Source organism: Heteronotia binoei, chromosome 1 (assembly GCF_032191835.1).
Source record: "Heteronotia binoei isolate CCM8104 ecotype False Entrance Well chromosome 1, APGP_CSIRO_Hbin_v1, whole genome shotgun sequence".
Lineage (NCBI taxonomy): Eukaryota > Metazoa > Chordata > Lepidosauria > Squamata > Gekkonidae > Heteronotia > Heteronotia binoei.
Window position 1 is genome coordinate 172,561,378 of NC_083223.1, and position 24,983 is coordinate 172,586,360.

General features: G+C 39.2%; 1 protein-coding gene across 4 annotated transcripts in view; it reads left to right on the forward strand.

Moving 5' to 3' along the window:
* The window catches only part of CRIM1 (cysteine rich transmembrane BMP regulator 1), a 318,174-nt gene that overhangs the window by 24,397 nt on the left and 268,794 nt on the right, over positions 1-24,983 (forward strand). For 2 of the 4 annotated variants that reach the window (XM_060244117.1, XM_060244134.1), the window contains exon 2: positions 2,315-2,485. The exons of the other annotated variants lie outside the window; for them this stretch is intronic. In XM_060244117.1, the coding sequence (XP_060100100.1) occupies positions 2,315-2,485 (171 nt within the window). The remainder of the gene's footprint in view (positions 1-2,314; positions 2,486-24,983) is intronic. 4 annotated transcript variants of the gene reach the window in all.

Consider the following 24,983-nt stretch of genomic DNA (forward strand, 5'->3'; position numbering starts at 1 on the left):
AAGTAATGTGTAGGCCCGCACATTACATTACGCGCAAGTAAAGCAGGGGCTAGACTAGATATTCTCAACGTGGGATCATGGTGCCCACTGACACTGTTCCTGATGTCTTCCAAGTATTTTTTATAAGTGGGATGGACCAGGCATGTTTTTGCCCAGCAGAGCTTCTGATTGACCATAGGAATTACTGCAGATTTTTAAAAGTTACTTTGATTTGGCAGTAGCTTTTTCACTGCATGACTGAAGTTATGTGTCTATCCAAGAAAAATGTTTAAACAAATGTGTTCATTTTAAAAGACCTGTAAAAAGCTTATTCTTTTAAAGAGTTACATTTCACTCACAAGTGGGAACCTGCAAGGACTTGTGGGAGGTATCTCATTTTCCCCTTCCTCAATTCCTCTTTCTTTGTCCTGAAAACCCCCATAGACTCTCCCCTTTTCCTGTATCCATCTCTTCTAGGATTGCTAATGTCCTGATGAGGCCTGGAAATCTCCTGGAATCACAACTCATCTCCCAAGTACAAGAGATCAGTTCTCCCTTAAGATTGCCAGATCCAAATTGGGAAATTTCTGGATATTTGGGGTGGAGCTTTAGGATGGCAAATTTGGGGAGGTAAGCAACCTTAGCAGGGTATAAAACCACAGAGGCTGTCTTAAAAAGCAGCCACTTTTTGTCAAAACTGTCATCTTGAGTTCAGTTATAATTCTAGGAGATCTCCAGATCCCACCTGGAGGTTGGCAACACTAGTTCTCTTAAAATAAATGGTTACTTTGGAGGGTTGAGTTTATGGCATTATACCCCTGAGTTCGCTCCCCAGGTTCCAAGCCCCCCTCCCAATCTCTAAGAATTTCCTAATCTGGAGCAATAATCTAAGCTATGGAGTTTTGTGAACAAAAATTCTACTTTGTGATCTATTGGCATTAAAGTTGTGAACTACTGCATAAATTAGTTTGCTCTGGGGCCATTTTTCCTGAACTAAGAAATAAAATGTGTGAGCTGGAGGCTAAAAAACTGTGAGCTAGCTCACATTAACTCATTTTAGAGGGAACACTGGTCTGAAGTTAGCAAACCTATCTCATAACCAACAGCCAGCCTGCTTTTATCTGCCCTTCTTAAGTGTTCCCTCTCACTCCTCCCCTGGCAGATTATACCTAGGAAAACTGTGGCTAAGTTGTGTGGTGCCAGCCACTGGGCCAGACCCACTTGTATGGTATGGAACCCTCAAGGACCTGTGGGGTGGTGTGTGACTTTCCCCTGTATCCCCCTCCCCACACTTTCTCTCTTCAGATTCTACCACACAATCTCCAGGAATATCCAAGTCAGGAGCTGGCAACTCTAGCTATGCCTAGCTCAAACAAGTCCTTCCTAAAAAGAGCCAAAATAGGCCTGGAAAGGACCTTGCATTTTAATTCATATAAATCCAGCCTGGAATACTGTTGTTGCCCAGCAATAGCAACGGGGGCAATCTGTTATTTAAAGCTACAGGTGTGCCTTTGACCATTTTTGAGTTTTTTATAACCTGTAATTTTTTAAAAAAAGTTTTTTATATTTTTCTGCAAACCTGAAACCCTTTTTTGGTTTGTAGAAAGATCTGTTTCCAGTGCACACAGCTCCAGTCACTGATTTAAGTGTCCAAAGATTGTCCACACTGACAACAACAGATTTTTCACTCCCTGGCCTTCCATGGTTGGCTTCACTTCCTGCAGCAGCCACCCTTTGTCAGAATTCCAAAGATGTGTTCAGGTTTGAAAAGTTTGGGGATCCCTGGACTAGACAGATGTTGGGTAGGTGAAATACACATCACATTTCCATTTGGAGGCATTTTTAAAATTTCAGGGAGGCACTGCATTGTTAATGTGACTTGCTGAGAGTAATATTGTTTTTAATAAACCTAGCCTTACAATTTGTACAGTTACAGTGTTGGCAAGTTTCACATGGGTCTCTCTTATTGTGTTGTCAGGGGAAACAACTCAAACCACCTTTATTCAAATGGGCTTGACAGTCAGGAAACTTAAATTCTGGCCTTGTTTGTGTACTCTTCTCTCCACCTCCTTTAAGAAGATATGGATTTTGTCCTTAAAAGAGAGAATGAGCATGCCAAGGAAGGTCTTTTTGTGTTCTTGTACAGTTTTTATTTTTTGATTGCTGCACTTTGAAGAAGTGGAGCTGTTTTGGTTACAGAACTTCACAATAGAGTCTTTAAAGATGTGTTAACATTCTGTGTTTTAGATGCATAGGTGCGTGGGCAATACAGATCTCTTAAATGAAAAATATTAATGAGCTGCTGGTATTATAGTTGTTTCATTTTGGTTTTTAGATGAAAACTGGGATGATCAGCTACTTGGATTTGAGCCTTGCAATGAAAACCTGATAACAGGCTGCAATATAATCAATGGAAAATGCGAATGTGATACTATTAGGACCTGTAGTAATCCCTTTGAGTTTCCAAGCCGGGATACTTGCCTATCAGCTTTAAAAAAGATTGAAGGTAAGTCTGTATTCACTAGTATTTGACTTGTAATTGTTCATGGCCCATCGCTTTAAAGTCCTAATATGCAATTCTTTGTACTTTAACAAGCATGTAATATTGGAGATATTAGATCAATAGTGTTGGCTAATGAGATATTTCTGATTCTGTGAATAGTCAGTGGATAAAAAGTTTTTGATTTTGTGGGAAGAGAATTATTGGTGACCGTGTTGCTTGGGCTGTGTACTCAAATATTTGTTACATACTTGAAATTCTTTACAGAGAAGAAAGTTTGATTAAAATGGTACTGTTTAGCTATGCTGTTGGTTGGTACTGAATCTTTAAACATCTCATTATACAAGATACTTAAATATAAGTAACTATAACAGAAAAGAAATACTTAACTGCATTTTCCTGTGTACTGGTTGTCAGTTAGGACAGTCACTCAAGAAGCTACTTTTAGAATACTTCTGTTAATTTTATGATTCAACTTGTATTTTATATGTTCTCATGTTCCATATGTTGAGCTGGTGCCTTACAGTAGAAGCAATAAGGGAAAATCAAATTCCACCTTTCATGTATATCTGACTTAAATGGTGCTTCTTTATTACAAATATTGAATAATAAAAGGATGTATGTGATATGACAAGTAATCTATAATCCCAAATTAGTGTGTGTACACTGTACAGATCTCAGATGTTTGAAACAGTGTACTGCTGCAATGTATGACTTTCTTTTTAAATAGAACAAAATAAAATCCATGTGATACCTTTTTATCACAGCCAACCCAATGATAGAAAACATTGCACAAGCTTTCAGGCTCATTAGAATTCTTCATCAGGCAACTTCTGTTATAAAAAATTAAATGGAGAAAAAATTAAGCCCCTGTCTTGTTGGTCTTTGTTAGATGCTGACAAGTTCACAGTTTAATTGCTGCCTGCAGTCTGGGAATAAGAAGAAAACAATTGAGAGTTATCTCATTTGAATAAATACAGTCTAACAGGTTCTCAATGTCACTCAGTCTGAGAGCAGGTGGAAGCATTTGGTAGTCTATATTTTAACAATGGTTGAGATAAATATTTGCTTTTTGAGAGCTTTTTATAAATCATTAATCTACTGTATAATTTTCTTGATTTGATGTAGGTGCAGTTTACTCAGCACTATAAAACAGTATGGCGGCAGTGGTTTTGGCAGTAGTTAATGATAACTGGCTTCTGCTGTGGATTGGGATTAACTGGTTTTGCCTGGTTATCCCTAATTATCACTAATGGCCTTGCTAATGTAACTTAAAGGCTAAGGGATGGAATTAGTGAGTAGGAAGGAACCAGAGGAAGGAACATGATCTCTGTTCAGAGTTACAGGTGCAAAGATTTTGTGTATTCTTGTGCTTGAACTTCAGATTGACACAATCTCATTGAGTGCCCATCAGCACATGTCCACTGTGATGTACTTTTCCAGAGTTACTTAAAATATGATGATTTTGATAAAAAGAAAAAATAGGGGACCTTAGCTGTATTATGCACTATGTAAGGGGGGAGTAAAAGTCCTAGTTCTAAGAAAATTTCTATCTAAAACTGGAGCCATTTCTTTACATAACATAGTCACAGTGGCTGTTCTATGATATCAGCGGAGATACTACCAGTACAGTGTATTTAACATTGAACATCTGGAACATCTATCTTGGCTTCTTTACTATGAACAAGTACTGTGAGGAAAGATCTCATGGTACTTCCTGTGTGGGTTGCCTAAGCATACTCCCATCCTGTGTGGGCCCTTGTTATATAGACTCTGAACTGAGTTCATATTTGCTGTGGCATTAGTCAGTTCTTCAGCATGTATAAAAGTTTGCTTCAGACACCAGCCAATGTATCTTGCAACCCCAAGCATTTGGTAAAAAGTACTACAAATGCAGAAATTGAAGGTGTGACAACAGCTTCTTCCAGATATTTATAACATTTTAATTTATTTAAAACATTTATATATCACCTTTCTGCTTTCATAAGGGCCATCAAGGGAGCTAATAGTTTAAAACATATATGATAAAAATCACATTTTAAACCATTAAAATCAATCCCCCAAAACACACATCATTAAAATAATTAAGAACAGTTAACACAACAAAACATAATACACAAAACACAAAAACCGCAATTAAAACTTTAATAATTTTATACCGCTTACACTGCCATATAAGACACCTGCTCAAAACATTATACACAAAAAAAATGTTTGTTAGACAGAACTACAACTTGTATGCATATTTAAGACAACCCCCTGATTTTTATGGCAGTTTTGCTGCGAGGGGGGGGGGGAGAGAACTGAGTCTTGCATTTCAATAAATACAGTATTGTCAGCTAAACAAAATAATCTCAGACTTTGCCTGCAGTTCTTAGGTGGAACTTCCTGTATTAGTGCCTTAAGTACTGCAGCGCTAATAGTCACAAATGTCGATCTCAAGATCTGATCATATGCTCTTCTCTCTCTGAAACCTTTCTGCCTTATATACTATTCTAGATCTACCTTCTCTCAGCCTGCCCAGACAACTCTTTTAAGGGTACATTTTAGGAGGCTGCAGCTAACAGTGAACTGGTTACTGTAATAAACACATACAATCCTAAATCCTGAGTGTGACATGCTGAGATACAGAACATTGCATTGTGCTTTAGTTATATAGCTTTGTTTGAAGTTATTAAAGCAAATAATTGTATCATAGCTAATGATATAGTTCAGTGACCAAACTGTATAGCCAAAACTGCCTTGCTTTCTGTAACTCTGAAATCAACAACTGGCAATTGTTTGGGGCAGACGGGATTGGCTATGTTGCTACTTTCTAGAGCACTTCAGAAAATGTTGAAGCCTCACTGTAGCATGTGGAAGATAATTTTTGATTTAAGTTTTCCCGAGTTGGTGAAAAATAACCAAAAAACCTTTTTAAAGCCATTAAACTCTACTGTTTGTCTCCTGTAGCTGAGTAACTAAAACTGGTTGAACTGGTATTACAACATTTTCTAAGGAACACTTGTATGAAAAAAGCAGCTCATCTGAAATTCTTTTTTACATGTGCATAGCTGTCAGGTTTTAGTTTGTGATGGCATCCTAGATGAAACTCCATTATGCTTGTGGAATATTTATACGCAAATAATTAGCTATTAAAAAAAGCAACCTTTCTTCCCATTTGAGTGTCAAAACTTGGTATCAATATATATAAAAGATTCTTCACAATCATATATAAAAGATTCTTCTGCATTCAGAAATGTAAAGTTCTGATAAATGTAAAGTTCTGCATTCAGGTAGGAAAAATCCAATGCATGGTTATAGGATGGGGGAGACTTGTCTTAGTAGTATGTGCAAAAAGGATCTATGGGTCCTAGTGGACCATATGCTGAACATGAGTCAACAGTGTGATGTGGTGGCTAAAAAGGGAAACGCAGTTTTGGGCTGTATCAACAGAAGTATAGTGTTCAGATCACATGAAGTGATGGTATTGCTTTACTCTGCTCTGGTAAGACCTCTCCTGGCGTATATTGTGTTCAGTTTTGGGCACCACATTTTAAGAAGGATATAGACAAGTTGAAACGGGTCCAGAGGAGCGCGACAAAGATGGTGAGGGGTCTGGAGACCGTCCTATGAAGGAAAGTTGAGGGAGCTGAGCATGTTTAGCCTGGAGAGGAGGCGGCTGAGAGGTGATATGATCACCATCTTCAAGTACTTGAAGGGCTTGTCATATAGAGGATGGTGCAGAATTATTTTCTGTTGCCTCGGAAGTTGGACCAGAACCAACAGATTGAAATTAAATCAGAAGAGTTTCCAGCTCAACCTTAGGAAGAACTTCCTGACAGTTAGAGCAGTTCCTTAGTGGAACAGGCTTCCTGGGGAGGTGGTGGGCTCTCGTTCCTTGGAGGTTTTTAAATAGAGGCTAAATGGCCATCTGACAGCGATGTGGATTCTGTTAATTTAGGGGGAGGTATTTGTAAGTTTCCTGCATTGTGCAGGGGGTTGGACTGGATGACCCTGGAGGTTCCTTCCAACTCTATGATTCTGTGGTTCCATGTGAAAGTTTTAGTAGAAACATTTGAACGTTGTTGGGTCAAATTGGTACTAAACTGACCTGCAGCTGACCTGATCATTAAAAAAAAGATCTTGGGTTTAATTGTAGAGCTGTGACCAGATTGTCCAAACATCAGTATGTTGACCATCCAGAATGCAGTGGTGCTCTCCTCCCTGTCCCCTCTTTCTCCCTGGCAAATTGCTTACATGAAATAGGTGCTTGTACACTTACTAGTCTACTGCCTTCAAACTCTTTTCCTTTGGTTTGAGATGGCATTGAGAAAATTCCAGGAGCTGCTCTCACAAAACATTTCCAACTTGACATAGTAGCATTTTAGTCAGCTGCCATACAGAAGTCATATAATTTAATTTAAAGGGGTGCTCTGGACTTTTCCTACTTGACATTGAGATCTAAGTGAAATGAAGAGCATTCATGCTCTGGGGAGGTTTCTCCATGATCTAGAGTCCTAAACACTTGCAAATTTGTATTTTATTCTTATATACTTTATTTACACCTAGGGTTCCCAACCTCTAGGTAGCACCTGGAGATCTCCTGCTGTTACAGTTGATCTCCAGATGACCAGAATCAGTTTCCATGAAGTAAATGACTGCTTTGGAGGATGGATTCTGTGGCATTATATCCTGTTGAAGTCCCTTGCCTCTCCAAACCCCTTCTTCCCTAGGTTCTATACCCCCCGCCCCCATCTGCAGATATATCCCAACCCAGAGTTGGCATCCCTGTTTATATCCCATGTTTCTCCCCAGTGGAGATGCCAAATGGCGTATGTTGTTCTTCTCTAACTACACTAGCTCCTTATCCTGGGCATTCTATATGTAACATTGATCAGGTTGGCATTGATCAAAATCGTACCACACCCAGTAAGCAAGTGAATTTAGGGAACTAGCAGGAACTTCCAATATTTGATAGATATAGTTGTGTTACAGTTTGGGAACTGGATCATTTGGGAGCTTCTGGGTCAGCTGTAATGGAAGGCCAGTGCAGAGTGAGTTACAGTAGTCTGTTCTGGAGGTGACTCTTGCATGGATTCCAGTGGTTAGGTCAGAGCAGGACAGGTAGTGAGCCATTTGCCAGGCCTGGCGCGGATGAAAAAATGCCAATCTAGCAACTTTTGCAACCTGGGCCTCCATTTACAGGGAAGCATCCAGAGTCACACCTAGGCTCCTGATACTGGGTGCCAGTACCAAGGGCACCCCATCAAGGGCCAGGAGTTGGCAACCTGACTGTAGCCCAGCCCCACCCAAACAGAGAACCACCATCTTATCTGGGTTCAGCTTCAACCAACTCTGCTTTAGCCATCCAACCATGACCTCCAAACCCTTGGTTACAGGAACAGTATTGGGCCAGTCATCCATCAACAGAAACAGCTGGGTGTCATCGGCATACTGATGGCACCCTAGCCTGAAACTCTGCCAACAGGATGAAGGGGCGCACATAGATGTTAAACAATATCAGGGAAAGGAGTGCTCCTTGTGGGATCCATCATGCAAATGAATGTCTCGGGGGCATCTCTTTGCCCAGCGCCACCCTCTGTCCCTGTGCATGAAGAATGAGATAAGCTATTTGCAGGGCTACCCAGCAGATTCCAACTCAGTGAGGTGGTGAGTCAGAAGTTCATGATTGACTGGACACTGCTGTAAGATCAAGAAGTATCAGCAGTGTTGACCCACCTCAATCCAGTTGTTTATGGAGATCGCCTGTATTTAATAAAATGGCCATTTTAAATATCATTACTTTGGGCTTCAAAGTTGTATAGTAAAAATTTTGGTATTTCATTAATATAAAGTAATTATTTCTATAGTATAAGTCTAAAGTGGATAAGATATCTTCCCTCAACTTTGTTTTGTGGAAATGGCAGAAATAATTAATTTCAAAGGCCACATGCAGAGTCTGAAGCCAGTAGCTGAAACTTACTTTAAAAGTTGCTTGCATTGTCATATAGTGTTGAGGAACTACGGAAGGACAGGACTGAGGTAGATGCCTCTATGTCTGTTCAGATTTTCATTTCCTTACATTAATATTACAGTTAATGAAGCAAGTGTATTGGTATTCAGGTATTTTTATTTAAGAGGGCTGTTTATTGGGACAGCAAGTCTTTTAAAGTTGTTTCTTTTTGTTGTATTTAAAATACATGTAAATGATTATGCATTGTAAACACTTCATAATATACTCAGTATGCTGACCATTCTAGATGGGTAGCCATAAAACCAATAACATTTGTAGTATAAGCTTTTGGGAATCTGAGCTGTCTTAATCAGATGCATTTATTGTACATCCATTCAGCCAATATGTTTTATATATTATAAAAAGAGGCTGGTTTGAAACAGGAGTTAATCTAAACAATAGTCTGCTCCAAATGGCTACTCCCAACTGTTGTAAAATAGACAAAATAGAGTTAACATGAGATCTGGAACAGGATGAACAAGATAAGCACATTTAATTGTAAGTTACAAAGGTGTAGCTGAACTAATTAATATTGATAAGAGATTGGATATGCAAGAAATCTCAGTCTTGATGAAACCTGGACACGGGGTGGTGGGAAATAGTCTTTGTCTAGTCTTGGCAATTTCACATTGGGTTCTCTCGTTAAAGTTCTTTTGTAAAAGTTGCCTTTTAGGTGATCAACTGAATGCCCTGGAAGATTGAACTGTTCACCCACTGGTTTGTGACTATTACTATTTAAATATAATGCTTAGCATACTGAAGTATTAGATACATTTTATTTTTTTACCAGGCTTTCCTTTGTCAATACTTCAGTGCCTCTTGTAAAATAAATGTAAACTGGAAATTGATAAAGGAATATCTGACATATTTTCTATTGTCTCTCTACCTCAGTATTTAAGAAACAGACGTTTATAGTGTGTCTAAATTGTCACCAGCATCAAAGGGATGTACGGGATCCATAGTTTCCCTGATATGCTGAGATGATGCTGCAGAGGCGCACACAAAAGGTTGATGCTGTAGAACTTAATGAGGAAGTGGTGCAGTGAAGGTCTTATCTCCACTGTATGTCAGAGTCTGCTCTGAGACCCTGAATGCTCTTTTCTAAATATTGTTTTTATTAAACTTTTAAAGTTAAACAGCAATTGCAGACTGCAAAATATTTACAAAATACCTGACCCTTAAATTCCCCCCCCGCCCCAGACAGAAACCTATTAAAAAACAGCTATTCAATCATCCTAGGATCTGCTTCACGCAAGTCCAGTTCAAGAGGTGTAGATACAATACAAAGGCAATGAGATCAAAATAAATAAGCTGTGTATGCAAACCTAATACACAGAGAATCAGAAGGCACTAATAATGGATGGATTTCAACAGAACCCAGTGCATGGAATGCACCGAATGGACAGGGTGAATAAGATTCCCAGTGTGTGTGTGTGTATAAAAAAAAAAGACATGTTAAAGCCATAATGCAAGAGTGAAGTACTCTGCTCTGGTAAGACCTCACCTGGTGTATATTGTGTTCAGTTTTGGGCACCACATTTTAAGGATATAGACAAACGAATGGGTCCAGAGGAGAGTGACGAAGGTGGTGAGGGGTCTGGAGACCATGTCCTAAGAGGGAAGGCTGAAGGAGCTGGGTATGTTTAGCCTGGAGAGGAGACAACTGAGTACTTGAAGGGGCTGTCATATTGAGCAGGGGTGGCCAATGGTAGCTCTCCAGATGTTTTTTGCCTACAACTCCCATCAACCCCAGCCAGCATGGCCAATGGCGGGCTGATGGAAGTTGTAGGCAAAAAACATCTGGAGAGCTACCGTTGGCCACCCCTGATATATAGGATGGTGTGGAATTGTTTTCTGTGTCCCCAGAAGTTAGGACCAGAACCAGTGGGTTGAAATTAAATCAAAAGAGTTTCCGGCTCAACATTAGAAAGAACTTCCTGACCTTTAGAGCAATTCTTCAGTGGAACAGGCTTCCTTGGGAGGTGGTGGGCTCTCCTTCTTTGGAGGTTTTTAAACAGAGGCTAGATGGCCATCTGACAGCAATGAAGATCCTGTGAATTTAGGGGGAGGTGTTTGTGAGTTTCCTGCATTGTGCAGGGGGTTGGACTAGATGACCCTGGAGGTCCCTTCCAACTCTATGATTCTATGGTGTCACTGCTTTTTTTAAAAAATCAGATTATGGTAAAATTTGTTTTTTTGCTGAATGTCAAAGCCAGAGAGGTATGCAACAATAGGGAACCAAAGCTCCACAAAGCTTCCTGTGTGTGAGAATTGTGAGATTATATTTTCCCAAGTATAAAGTGGTCCTAGAGCCAGATTCTCCAATCAATGACTGAGGGTTCTTCCAATGTTCCTCAAGGACCAGCCAAGGACTGTTAGTAGCAGCATAAGCTTTTCCATCGAGATTTGGGGGGGGGGCACTATTCCTGACAACCAACCTTGTGGTACAGCTTTGGGCAGCAGTGGGAGTGATTCTCCTGTGATCATGCTTATTTCAGTTACAGTGTCATCCCAGAATTTTTTAACCATGGGACAAGACCACCAAGTCTGTATAAAATCACCAGTCTCTCCACACTCTTTCCAACAGTGAGGGGATTGGGACGTCTTCATTTTGTATAGCTGTACTGAGTGCTCTTTCACCTTGACTTAAGGTCTAAACTTCAGTATGTTAACATTTGATACATTGTTTTAGAGATGCAAAGGCCTAGGAAAAAACTGTCTTCCCTGTTTTTTCCTGCAACCTTTTTTTTTTCAGTTTTCCAATGGAAAAACTAGAAATTTGGTGAGTACAGGGGAAAATACCTGTTTCTCAAATCATGAGACATATACCCACAGATTGTGTAAAAGTAGCATATTGCCCTACTTTTACTGTAGGGAAAAAAGATTAGAAAGAGGTGGAGCAGAATCTGCACCAAAGCCTCAGAGTAAAACTCAGCAGATTTCATTGGGAACTGAACTTTCTCTAATCATGAATTACTGCAGAAGAAAGAAGATAATGTCCAGCTGGCAGTAAAGGCACATGTTCTAAGATAGCACAGGACGTACCAGTTTGTAGTTTTTCTTTAAGTATTGGGCATATTTGCAGCTTTTCTTGTAGAAAGCTGAGTCATTTATAACTTTTATATTGTGTAAATGTGATAAATATTCCAGTTTTATATGCTGAATAAGTTATAAATGATGCCTTTTATGTTAAAGCAAGAGAATTAGTTTAGGTTTGATAGCATGGTAGGTATTGTGTACATAAGTATTTTATATATTTCAGTTTCCCCCAAAATTTCAGTGTTTTACAACACAGTTCTCTTTCCTGTAAATTAACAATTTCCATTTTTTTTCATCTTTATGCCATTTCCTGTCAAGAGATTGGATTTTATAAAGTATAGCTACTTTTATCAATCAACTACTTAATTGTGTTTCCAGTTTGTGTATCTCGGAGTCACAGTTTATATCAGCAATGCTTTAGTCAGGGGTGGCCAACGATAGCTCTCCAGATGTTTTTTTGCCTACAACTCCCATCAGCCCCAGCCAGCATGGCTGATGGCTGGGGCTGATGGGAGTTGTAGGTAAAAACATCTGGAGAGCTACCGTTGGCCACCCCTGTTTTAAGTTCCTCATGGATGTTATCCTTTGCCCTGCAGTGTTGCTCAGAAAAGTCTATTTGTCTGCATTGCTATTTTCTGTCCTTTGTAACTATGAAAGTTCTGTTTACATTGTGGGTTGTGGAGAACAAGTATTTGCAGCCCTGAAGAATTCCCAGTCTGAAAAGGAAAAGCATTATTTTGTTTTAAGAATGTAAGATGATGAGCAATAAAGCATTTATGAGAGAAATAAGAACAGGTGACTGCCTTAACTATTTTCTGAGCTTCAGACTGTTGTAAAAATAAGACTCTATAGTGCTAATACTGCAAATTGAAGAATATTGGTTTGAAATAGTCAGCTACTTTTGAATATCAGTTGGTGAATAGTATCAGGGGTCTCTAACTTTTTTGACTCTATGTGCACCTTTGGAATTTTGACACAGAGTAGTGGTGCAACCACAGAATGGCTATCATGGAAGATGAAGCTCAAGTGCAGGCAAGAAGAGGAATAATTAAAAATACACTATGAAACTGGTGGCGGATTATTTTAATCTGCATAGCTGATCAGATCTTCAGTGGCCAGTTAGAAGCCCCCCAGGTAAGAGCCCCAACCACTTTCTAAAAACAGTTGGTGAGCACCAAGGAAGGTGTTAGAAAGTGCCACGACACCACAGGCACCATTGGGGACCCTGCAATTGAATCTTTCTGCGTCAACCCAGAAGTCATATGCTTTCCAATTTGTTAGTGTTGCATCCAGTGGTATTGGCAAATTTATGTTCATTTTAGTGCTCAGAGTTAAAATGACTTCAGTTTAAGGATTAGAAACAGTGTTTTGTCCTGTGATCTAGGGCAGAGGTTCCCAAACCCCGGGTCCTGAACCGGGGCCGGTCTGCGGCCTGTAAGCAACTGGGCCCCTGCCCTCCAACACCCCCCCCTCGCCGCCGCTCCTCTGCCCTTCGGAGCAGCGCGGCCTCTCAGTCACCCCTCCATGGTGCACCTCGGCTCGCTGCCACCACCAGGACCCGCCCCCCTCCTTTCCTTAGCACCCAAGCCATGCTCTGCCCCCTTCCCCACCCACGCGATCAGAGGAGGCTGGGAGGTCCTACCCACTTCAGCAGAGCCAGGTCTGATTTGATGTTGTCGAAAGAGCAGGCTGGAGGAGGAGTTCGCCCCTCTCTCCCTTCTGGAAGGGGGAGGGGGAGAAGCCTCCTTCAGCGTGGTAGAATCAGCCCGGCCCTCTCGTGTCTTCCCTCTGATTCTGCATGGGGGGGGGGAAGGTGCTGGTGATGGGGCTCAGCTCTACACCGGGTTGGTTCCCGGTGTTTTCCTCTCCGTCAGGTGTTCGGCAGCAGTGGGGGGGGCTCCTTTACACAGCCTAGAGTGGAGCCCTTCCAGACATTGAAATTGACCTAGGGTGGGGGAGGGAGGAGGAGGGGGGCAAACTAGGCGAGACACCGTGGGAGGAGGGGGGAGGCAAGCACCTAGTTTGCCCCCCCTCCTCCCTCCCTTCCCACCCCAGGTCAATTTCAATGTCCGGAAGTGTGCCAGAAGACAACCCTATTTGCTTTATCCCCCCACTTCTGTTAGGCAATCTCTTCCTTCCTTCCTTCCTTCCTTCCTTCCTTCCTTCCTTCCTTCCTTCCTTCCTTCCTTCCTTCCTTCCTTCCTTCCTTCCTTCCTTCCTTCCTTCCTCCCTCCCTCCCTCCCTCCCTCCCTCCCTCCCTGTCAGGCAGTCTTTTCTTTCTTTCTTTCTTTCTTTCTTTCTTTCTTTCTTTCTTTCTTTCTTTCTTTCTTTCTTTCTTTCTTTCTTTCTTTCTTTCTTTCTTTCTTTCTTTCTCCCCCTCTCTCCCTCTCTCTCTCTTTCTCTCCCTCTCTCCCCCCTCCCTCTCCTCCCCTCTCTCTCTGTCATTTTTTCCCCCCTGTCTTCTTCCCCTGTGATCCTTGCGCTTTTTCTTGATTTTTATTTTTAAAATTGCATTGCAAAATCCGCCTGTTCTCCTACCTTTCCTAAACAAAATATTGCAAGAGTTTAAGCATGTTTGCACATCATTTCCTGGCTCCACCCCCAAATTTTAGTGGGCCATGAAGAAGAAGTGTGAAAATAACCAGGCCACAGGGTGGGGAGGGGGGAAGTTTGGGAAACCCTGATCTAAGGTATGGATTTTAAGTATGATCTGTGTTTTTGTATAGCAAAACTAGTCATGAAGCTATTGCTTTAAGTTTACATATTGCCTATTAGAATTTATTAAACTGACTTGAAAAATTCTTACTATGGACTCTCACAGTTTGGAAAAGAGAAGAGAATATTCACCAAGGAGTTAAGAATACTGACTGTCAGATGTTCTATTTGACCTTTGGCTAAAGGATATAGTTGCAAAGGAAATGCTTAACATTCTACCATCTGGGTTTGAGTCTTCGTATTACTTGACACAGTTATTTTAACAGGGCTTTACATTCTATATTCCACAGTAGTAATGCAGATTTTGGGGGGTGGGAGTGGATATTGGACAGTAGACCAAAAGCAACGTGTTTATTCTATTGCTCCGCATTGAGACATAATTAAATAACTTGGGTCAAGAGCAATAGTAGCAATTTCTAGTAAGTTTTTGAGTTCTCCAGAATTATAGTGCCAACATTATTAGGGCATAGAAATCCTCAAATTTTTAGTTTTAAATAGACAAGCATATAATGACAGTACATTGTAATGTCCTATGAAGTATGTTCTCCACGTTAGATGAAGCAATTTTCCAGCATTTGGCCTGGAGTGTTTTTCCTGGGCTTTTCTGTTTTGGTTTAATTGGTTGTGCAAAAAATATCAAAAACCTTGACTATATATTTTTATGAACAATTGGAGTAGTTATTCTTTGTGCATAAAATTAAATTCATGTTAAGCACATGGCTTATAGTGAAAATGGTTTTGCAACCACTGCTTGGCTATATGCACAGATTGCATATTTTTGTTGCAGAAATACCTATTAAAAATGAAGGCATGTAATGAAAGGTAGATAGAGGGAAAGCTGTGCAGGTTTAAGTGAAGGCTTCTGGTTTAAATGGGCTTTAGCTTTGTTAGGCTTGCATGTATAACAAAAAAAATGTAAATATTACCATTTCAAGATGCAAAAAAATGATATTGAATGGAAAACACCATCAGTCCACATTAAAAGGTTTGTCCCAGTTTTCACATGTGTTTATCCATGGATTGTATTACGATTGTAAATGACATACGTAGTAAGAAGTAGTGTATCTGATAATGGTTGGAGAGTATATATTCTACTGTCTTCACTGTTCACTGATGGGCACTTTCTGCTTTAAAAAGAATGTTGGTTGTAAATAGAAAGACTACACTATAGTTAGTTACACCTAATGGCTTTTTTTGAGCAGGAATACACAGGAATGCAATTCCGGTTTGCTTGGTGTCAGGGGGTGTGGCCTAATCTGCAAATGAGTTCTTGCTGGGATTTTTCTACCAAAAAAGGGAGCTGATGACTACTGATCAAAATTGTTTGTTGTTCCTAGGCAATGTTGTGTGTACTTATTGATTAGCTGACTTTCTTCTTTGGAGGCAGTTTCGACTCATCTTTAAATAAGAAGATTGTGCAAAGGAAAATTATACATATGGCTATTTATGGGTGGCCAAAGTATTTGGTGCAGAGGAGGTCTCTAGCATGCTGTACACCAGCCGTCTTCAGCATGATGCTTCCTACTGAGTTTTCTGGCACTTGCTGCTTTGATTGGTGGTCCAGGTGTTGGGGTGGATTCAGAAGGGACTTAAATAGAATGGGGAGGAGGGGAGGAGAAGTAACTTCTGCTTACTACCTACCAGCTGATCATCTAGAAAGCTCTGATCTCAGCCAAGGCAAGGCTGATTTCAACCATGTGTCCTCTGCTTGCCAGAGAAACAGATTTAATGTGCATGAGTTTCACAGCCGTTTCTTGTGTCTGTGTAGGGAGCTGTAATCCATCAGCAGAGCTGATTGTGAACCAAATTACAATCATTTTGTTATTCCAGAGAGTTAGCACAGGACGTTAAAAGGCAGTGCCCTGTCTATTGAGCTTTTCTTTTTATCTCTAATTATCTTGTTTTTGTTTTAGTTAGTTTTCTTGTCCTTTGTTTTTTTGTTCCATTTTATCAAGATTTTATTTCTTGTTTTCTCTTTTTATCTCTGTTTTGTAGATTCAGTGTTAAAGTCTCCCTCTCTTGTGAGGGATGGGTGTGGAGGAGTGGTTGGAAAACAATTCAGAAGGTTTCTCTCAACCATTTTGCAGTGATGCCTGCTATCCTTCCAAATTCTCACAGGTTCACAAAGATTGGAGATCAAGTTGGACTCTATGGATTTATCACAGAAGCAATCCTAATATGGGATTTGGTTTCTTGTAGTCTTTGTTGAATTTTACCCTTTTTTTCTTGTTTTAAAGAAACAATTTTGTTGCAAGTTTCAATATTTATTTTCTACTCGGCATGATTCTGTAGGCCACTACTAACTTCCAGGTTCCATTCTTGTCCCTTGTCATGCTCTTTGCCATTCCTGTAATTTGAAGTATGTACTTAGAGTGTATTTTAAAATGACCTTTGCTTCATAAGATATATTCTTCTGTTCAAGGAGAAATTCAAGGTTTTTTCCCCTTTCAGGTCTTCTTTTTCATCTATATATGTGTGTGTGTGTGATTTGTCTGAGATCAATTTACATACAACTCCTTTCTTCAGTTTCTCACATGCAGCAGAGCCTGATTTGAAGAGCAAATTGGGGAGGCAGGTACATAACCCCATCCCATTAGCTTACTTTTTCACAGATCTTAAATGAGCTCAGATACCAGAAGTGAGCCTAGTAGTAAAAAAAAATGCCTGATGTAAGGGACTTTAGAGAAATAAGCTGGGTGTTATGTGGTGGTACCTTGGCTCCCTACATATTCCTTTTGCCCCTGGAATAAACCCTACTGACTTTATAGGAAAAGTTGGGTTTTAACTGTGCCACCATCACAGATTTGTTGAGCTTTAATTGTTTTTATTTAGGTAATTTTTATTCCCAACCTTCATCTCTTCTGTACCTATTGCTTCTAACATTAATTAAACCTTTACATTAATATTTATTGACTTGCAGAATGTAGTGTTTTTGTTATTGTTCCAAGTTGGAGCCAAAGTACTACAAGTAGAGTGAAGCTTGTGTAATAAATGTTCTCCACAAGTCACTGAGACCGCCCCCCCCCAAAACTCTGCTGTTTGGCAATTAGGGAGAATTCTTGGGGACAACATTGGAACAAAGTGGGAGGGTGATAAGCAGAAATTGCCCGCTCTCCATCACCAACTGAAGTACCTTTCTACTAGCATGTTAGACCTGCCAAAGAGCTCCTTAGTATCTAGCCAGATTTTTTGCTGGGGAGTGTAGTCATAAAGCTATAGTGGTGCTACAGCTGCAAACTGGGATTCTAAAGTGCTCAGGAGGAAGGTGGACATATAAATATTTTGCTTATTCAAGCATTTGTTTAGAGGGGAAAGAGCAGTTCAGCCATATGGTGTGAATGTTATGATATAGACAACTGAATTTTCATAGGATTTGTATGGGGCTGTAAGGAGGTATGAGACAATTTCTGTTCTTTCAGGTCATGGATACCCAATCTTGTTCATTCTGTGGCATTTTTCAGAATAAAGAGTGGGTAAATACTATCAAGTAATTGCCATTGGAGGAGGGAAGATACAACCAGCCACTCAATGACTAGGGGTGTACATTTGGTATACACCAAACCAAATAAATACCTGAAAAATATCTTATTGGTTTGAAGCAGCCCCACCCAAATAGAAGCCAATATTATTCAGCTTTTATTTGGGCATCCCAAGTGAAGGGAAGGGGTTAAAAGTTTAATCCCCTTCTCTCCCCACCTGGAGTTGGGCCACTTCAGCTGTGGTGCAACTCCAGAGAGAAGGAAAGACTCTGACTTGGCATGACTCCAGAGAGAAGGGAAGAGGTTTTAAGTTTAAATCCCTTCCCTTCTCTCTGATGTTGTGCTCAGGGAAAGGAATGGTTTAAAGTTTACACCCCTTCTTTTCTCTCTGGAGTTGTGCCACAGGTGTGGCCCTACTCAGGGAGGGGAGGGAATTTAAACCACTTAACATTCTCCATTATACCCTGTGGGGATGGTCCCCATAAGGTATAGTTCAGCTGAATATTTCCAGGTTTCCTGAGTACTAACCGGAATACCAGTACAGTACCAAAACTTCATAAGATATTTTCTTCTGTTCACGGAGAAATTCAAGGTTCAAAGAAATTATTTGGAAATACTGAATATTTTGGAGTCCTAAACCCGAATAATACTGATTTTTTTTCTTGTACACCCCTATCAAAGACTTCTCAGGAGGCTGAGTCCAATCACAATTTTTGGAAGGTTCTAAGCTGTGTAGTGTAGATACTGTATAGTTTAGACAGCTGTTTCTAAATGGCTGCTCCCTGGAAATGCAAATTTGTTGTCCTCTGGACTCTTGTAAAGCACCTCCTGGTCTGACAAGGCAGAATGAAGTTAGAATTCATTTTGTGCATTAGGAAAGAATAAAGTGAGCATCAAGAATCACAGCAATGAGCACCGTACTGGAGATAACTGCTCGAAGCACAGGCTATTAGACATATTTTAACTCCTTCATTTGCTTTCGTTTGGTACCTCCAGAAGAATGAAAAAAAAAATCAGTAAACTCTATAAGCACTTTCTCTCTTGGCTTAATACTTTATGTTGAGCATGCACTGAATAAATGTTATACATGTTTTCTGCTTCAATACATACAAGGCTGTCAGGGCAATCAGAAAAATTAAAGGTCAGTAGTATGAAGCCTGGCAGCTAGTTTTTGCATGGATCTTAAAGATAAATTTATATTGTCCAAGTCCAAAACCTCTACATGAGTTATATGTGTTTGTTAGTTGATGTGGGGTTAATGAATTAGCAGGTAGCAGATATCATTCTCTGCACCACTTTGCAGTGTCTCCAGCCTTCAGGAGTGTTTTTAGGCAGCTAAAGTGATTACAACATAAGGATGTTTGAAAATTTGTGGTTCATATGCAGTTATGAGTTAAGACTAAAGGGAGAAAAATAGCACCTGCAGAGTTTGAAAGCCTTGAAAATTGAGCTAAGACATCTCATTTTTCCCCCTGAAGATCCTCACACATACTTTTTGTCTTGTTGTGGAATTGACAATTTTAGGGGAAACCCTCATTTGTTCTTATCTAGAAACAGTGAAATGCTTTTTAGGACCAGCTTTTAAAATAGTTTACTAAATGCCCTTTACTCCCTCAAAATATATTATTATAACATAACCTAGTTTACAGTATTGTGTAGTTCCTGTATATTGTGGATATACACAACTCTCAGATCTTCTTGTCTCCTTTGGATTCTTTCTGCAGCATTTGAAAACCTATGTGTATGTAGAAATTTTTACCAGAACAAGCTGCTAGATAATAAGAGAGCAGAAAATATTGTTTCAATAGTGAAAATGTTCACGTCTTGGAAGCACACGGAAATAAAAATGAAAATCTAGAACCTGAAGTTAGTGCGGTTCCAGAATGATTCTGATTTGGTAAAAAAATTTGAGATAATAGTGTTATGAAAGGTTGTTATGAAAGTGTTATGAAAGTTCAACTGATGTGAAGAGTGAATAAAATATTCTACAGATGTTAATGCATAATACCTATATAACTGTTAGTATCTCCTACATAATGTTTGTCTTTAACATTACTTTTGCTACCAATCTTGCATTTTCAGCTGTTACTGGGCACTGCTAATGAATAGGAATACTTTATGAGGATGCTTCATCTAGAAGGTGGTTCTTTTAGTTGATGACTTAGTGATGGTACCATAACAGGGGTATAATGTTTATATTAGCAAATTTTCCAATTGAAATTTAGCATTAGCAAAAGAAGGTAAATATTCCATATAGAAGCCTATATATGAAGTATATATAGAAGCCCATATAGAAGCATATATGAAGCCATGCTTCATATCCCACATTTAGCCCATCTAACATAATTGATTTGCAGCACAACAGCCCTGTTGATGATAGATAAACAGATTATATTTACATATCAGGGGGAGTAAAATTGTCTACAGAAATCTTCTGCCCCACATCACTGGCAATAACTTGTACTAGATCCCCTCTTCCCAAGCTGGACCTCCTGAATAATTCATATTGCTAGACTGGGAATTGTACAAGCAGTACCCATCAGATGTTTGCTTCCCTTTACTTTTCACAATGTTTGCCTCCCTGAACAGTCTGGTAGGCTTTAGATTAATCATGTTAGATGGGCTAAGAGGCATGGAGAAATCCTAGTGGCTGTTCATGGTCCAGGTTTGCATTAGATGTGTTTACCTTTTTTTGCTAACATTAAATATTTACATTATGTATTTAAGTTTTGGAGGGACTGAATACAACTAACTGACAAGAAATCTTGATAATCTGCATTTACCATGCTATCAGTAGGTGAGTGCAGAAAGTTAATATCTGTAGAAGAACATGCAGCATACTATCTGAATGTCTCTTGCCTTGAAAACCCTACAGGGTCATCATAAGTGAGCTGCAGTTTGATGGCACTTTCCCCCACTATGCTGCATAAACATATGTCTGAATTAGGCCAAGTATCAAAATGAATTTCTTTTCCCTAAAAGTTCCCCACATGCCAGTCACTCTTAAATTCTTTCAAGATATTCAGGATTTTAAAAACCCCATTTGTGTAGCGTTTACTGTTTTCTCATAGTAAAATGGTAAATAGAAAAGAGTTGGCTCTTCTACTAATATTCCCCCATTAGAATTACAGAGTTTTGTAGCTTGCCATTCAGGACTGGTGGCTAGAGAAGTATCAGTGTAGAAGGGCAGTAGAATTTCTGAACATTTTACAAATAGTATAGTGAATATTTTACAATGTTCTAAAATAAGAATGACCCCCTACTGTTATATTTTAGGGAGGGGTTGGAGAGACTCTATAAAGTGTGCCTTGTTCAAAGTAAAAAAGGCATTTTTACTTCAGAACATGAAAGGATCAACTTGAATTCCAGATAGGGTTGCCATCCTCCAGGTGGGGCAGGGATCCATAGCTGCACTTCCATGTATATATTCACCTCAAACATACTTCTAAAAACTATAGTGACTCACAACCACTGTAATTACAAAATTTATAGCTTTAGCACATATGAAATACACCTATGGAAAACAAAACATAAGCGAGAGAAGGACAATGCCTAAATGAAAATTTTCAAAAGTCCAACAATACTATTTCAGTCCTTAACTCTTTTTTGTAGACGGTGCAAGTTCCAAACTCATGCGAAGGAAACGCAATTGAAGACCGCCTCCAGACCGCCGAACGAAACAGGCGAACGTCAGCCAGCCATAGTTTCAGCTTTTCACAGTTCCAGACAGGTTACAGTGGTTGTGAGTCACTATAGCTTTTAGAAGTATGTTTGAGACAAATATATACACAGAGGTGCAGCTTTGAATGCCTGCCATTTCTATCCGTGTCTTAGATTGGTTGCCTACCCTCCAGGTGGGGCCTGGAGATCTCCCACTTTTACAACTGATCTCCAACTGGCAGAGATCAGCTCCCCTGGAGAAAATGGCTGCTTTGAAGGATAGACTCGATGACTCTATGGCATTGTACCATGCTGAGGCATCTCCCCTCCCCAAGGCCTGCCCTTTCCTTTCCTTGATCCAGCCCCAAAGTCTCCAGGTATTTTCCAACACAGACCTGGCAACCCTAGTTCCAGACGTAGGCTGAAGCAAGATATTGAATTCGATCTTCATAGATGGGGGGGAATGTAATTTCCACTCATTAGACTTCGTTGTTAAGATTTTTAAAAGCAATTTCATACTAGGATGTTTTCATATATGCAGTGAAGTCTCAAAGTACAGTGTACTTTTAAACACAACCTACCATATTGTCATGTCCTAAATGTATACATTCTACTTTTAAGAAGAGGCACATTTGAAAATGCTGGATATATTAAGTCTTGGCATAGCTATATAAATTAATGGCTGTTGTTTTTGCAACTATTTTTGCCATATAGCAAAAAGCAGTGGTCTATAATTTAGCTAGCAGACTTGACATATTCAAATTGGAAAAGCCATGGTTCCCTTTTGCCACTACTGTCCTGTGAATTTTCTTTGTACAGCCCTTGGGTAATGACTGAGCTTTCCGGAGCCTTACATACTCACTTCTGTATTTAGCTAAAGGCTGTAATGTTACGGAAGCTGGACAGGAACCAAGTGAAACTACTACAGTAAACATTATTTTTCCTTCTTTCCAAATTCTCAGCACTTTTCTTTAGTAATTTTATCTCTCCCAAGTGAATTTTAAGTAATATTTTTCTGTCACCTTTTGTGGTATGTACTTATCCTGAAAAAAATCTTTAAGGACAAGGTGGTACCTTGTGATCTTCTTGATTGACAATTCTTTTGCTTCCTGGTAGGTGGTGCCATTACGCTTAGTATAAGGACTCAGTTGTAGGCCGAAGGAAGAAGAAGACTACTGTTAAAAGAACTGCTGGTAAGTCTGTCTACCTTTTGTACACATAACATAAGATAGAGATGACTCAGTGCATGTCTGTTTGAAGGCTCCTGACTAAGGTTTTAGGAACCATGCTATGTGTATGCAATGTAAATCTAAAATGGTTTGACTTTTGTAAAAGTACTTCTAGGTGGTGTATTGAAACATTCTGTAGCAGAGGAATTTGTGCTTCCTAGGTACATGATATAAGAGTTGCTGGAAATACAAGGTTAACAGAAAACACCAAATTACTGTTAATAATTTACTTTGAATTTTATTAATGCTATTTCTCAAAGTGTGTGGATAGAAATGTGAACTTAAAGAAAAGATCTATAATGGACAGAAGCATGATTTTATGATGAGGTTGACTTGTATAGTCTAATGAGTGTGTATATGGGGGGTGTACTATGGGACTAGACAGAGTGCTGTGTGTTTCTGGTTTGACTTGTTGTGATATGACTCTTCTCAGGACCTGGAAATGTGTCTTGCTCCAAAAGTGGGCTGCAAGATCCAGTCTCTCAGTTTTTCTTTGAAAGAATGTGATGTAGGCTGGTGCCACATAATTTAATTACATTGTGCAGTGGGCAGTCTCATATCATATTTTATGCTATTTGTTGAAGCTAACTGTCTTCACATAAGATCTGTCACTAGCTGCTATGTTTCATTAGTTGGTTATCTGTAGATAACTGAGAAGTTCTAAATATGGTCATATTAGGGACATCCAGTGTTTCTATTTTATAATCTTCAAGTCACTTGAATCAAATCAAAGCCTAAGCCTTTACTTGGGGGTGGGGGAGTTGTGATAGAATCAAAGATGGAAAATCATCCCTATATTGGTGTCTCCCTCCTCATCCGTTTTGAAAAAAAGTAACTTAATAGAAAGTCGTACTTAGGTGAGTTCAAGAATTACTGAGAATCCAGTTTACATTCCACTTTCATAAGGTGCATTATGCAAGTCTTTAACATTATTACTGGTAGGATGCTTTCCACATACATATAAAATACAAACATATGCATGTAAAATGTGGTGGTGTAGTGAATTAAAACAGATTGTATAGTTATCTTGAAGGAAAAGCTCACAGTAGTATCCCAGTGGCCTACAACTGGAATACCAGAGTTCTCTGGTATTGTAATCATTCTGGTGGCCTTATTACTTCTGTGTACATTTAGCAAAACCTGATGCCAAAAATAAGCAACAATTAGTAAACAACAATGATAATAGCAGTGTGTCTAACATATTGCCACTACAGAGAGACTCCCTGAGGTAAGACTAAAAAGGTAGACTAATTCAAGAAGCAAGCAAGTAATTTTGTATGAAATGATTGCCCAAACTATTAGGGTTGTTGACTTTGTAAGAAAACTTAATATCTAAGTAGTACTAATGTTTGTTTCTATAATGTGGTCTTATTGTAAAATAATGCAATCAAAAGCTGTAACAGTAATAGTTATAGGAGCTCTCTTACCCAAACTGACTTGGGAACTTTTAATATAGACACATTTGTGTTGCACTGCATTGTTCTGCAACTTATTAATTGCTCTGTAACTGTCCTTAAGCTATTGGAAAATACTGTTCATCTTGCATTTGCTATTCATTCTCTGAGTTAAGAACATCTTCTCTTGAATTTTAATTTACAGCTTTGACACTTGACTTGATACTTAACTTGGTTCCCAGTAGTGGAGATTATAATGATATGCATTTCTTCGTACAATTATATAGTTAAAATGTTTTCAAAATATTACTATCACATTTAAACGCACTACTTCAAAGGAGGCCACCTCTGAATTTGCTTTTCTGCTTTCTGTACATTCTCCTTAAATATTAGATACTTTATTAAATGGAGCTTTGGGTGACATTTCTGAGCCACACATAGCCCTTGAGTATCTCATTCTTCTTCCTTGGCTTTTATTTTATTTATTTCCTTAGTGCCTGTCATCCTTGTCATGCATTTTCTTGATTTTCAGGGTGGGAAAAACCTTATCTAGAAGTGCTCTTTGACATAAGTAAGGTTTTTTATAATTTCTTTAAGAAGCTATATTCTTTCATTTAGAAAATAGAGCAACTTAACTATTTTGTACATTAAATACTTCAGCCCTCAAATCTTAGCAAATTCACTCTTCACTCTAGAGTTGAAATTTCCAAGTATTTTGAAGCAGGGTGGGGGAGAAAAAATATATAATTATTATCAACTGTAAACTAATGTTAGTACTTTAACATAAAAATGTACCATTTCTAACTTAATTTGCATATAAAATTGTACTATTTTGCATATTTACACAATTTAAAAGTATGTGTGCTGTAGTTTTCGTCAAGCAAAACTCTTAATACCCAGTACTAGAGAGGAAGAGAGCTGCAAACTGCTTCAACCTATGCTACTTTATCTAATGTATCTTAATTCTTGCCATCTGAGTGGCAGGAAAAGGAC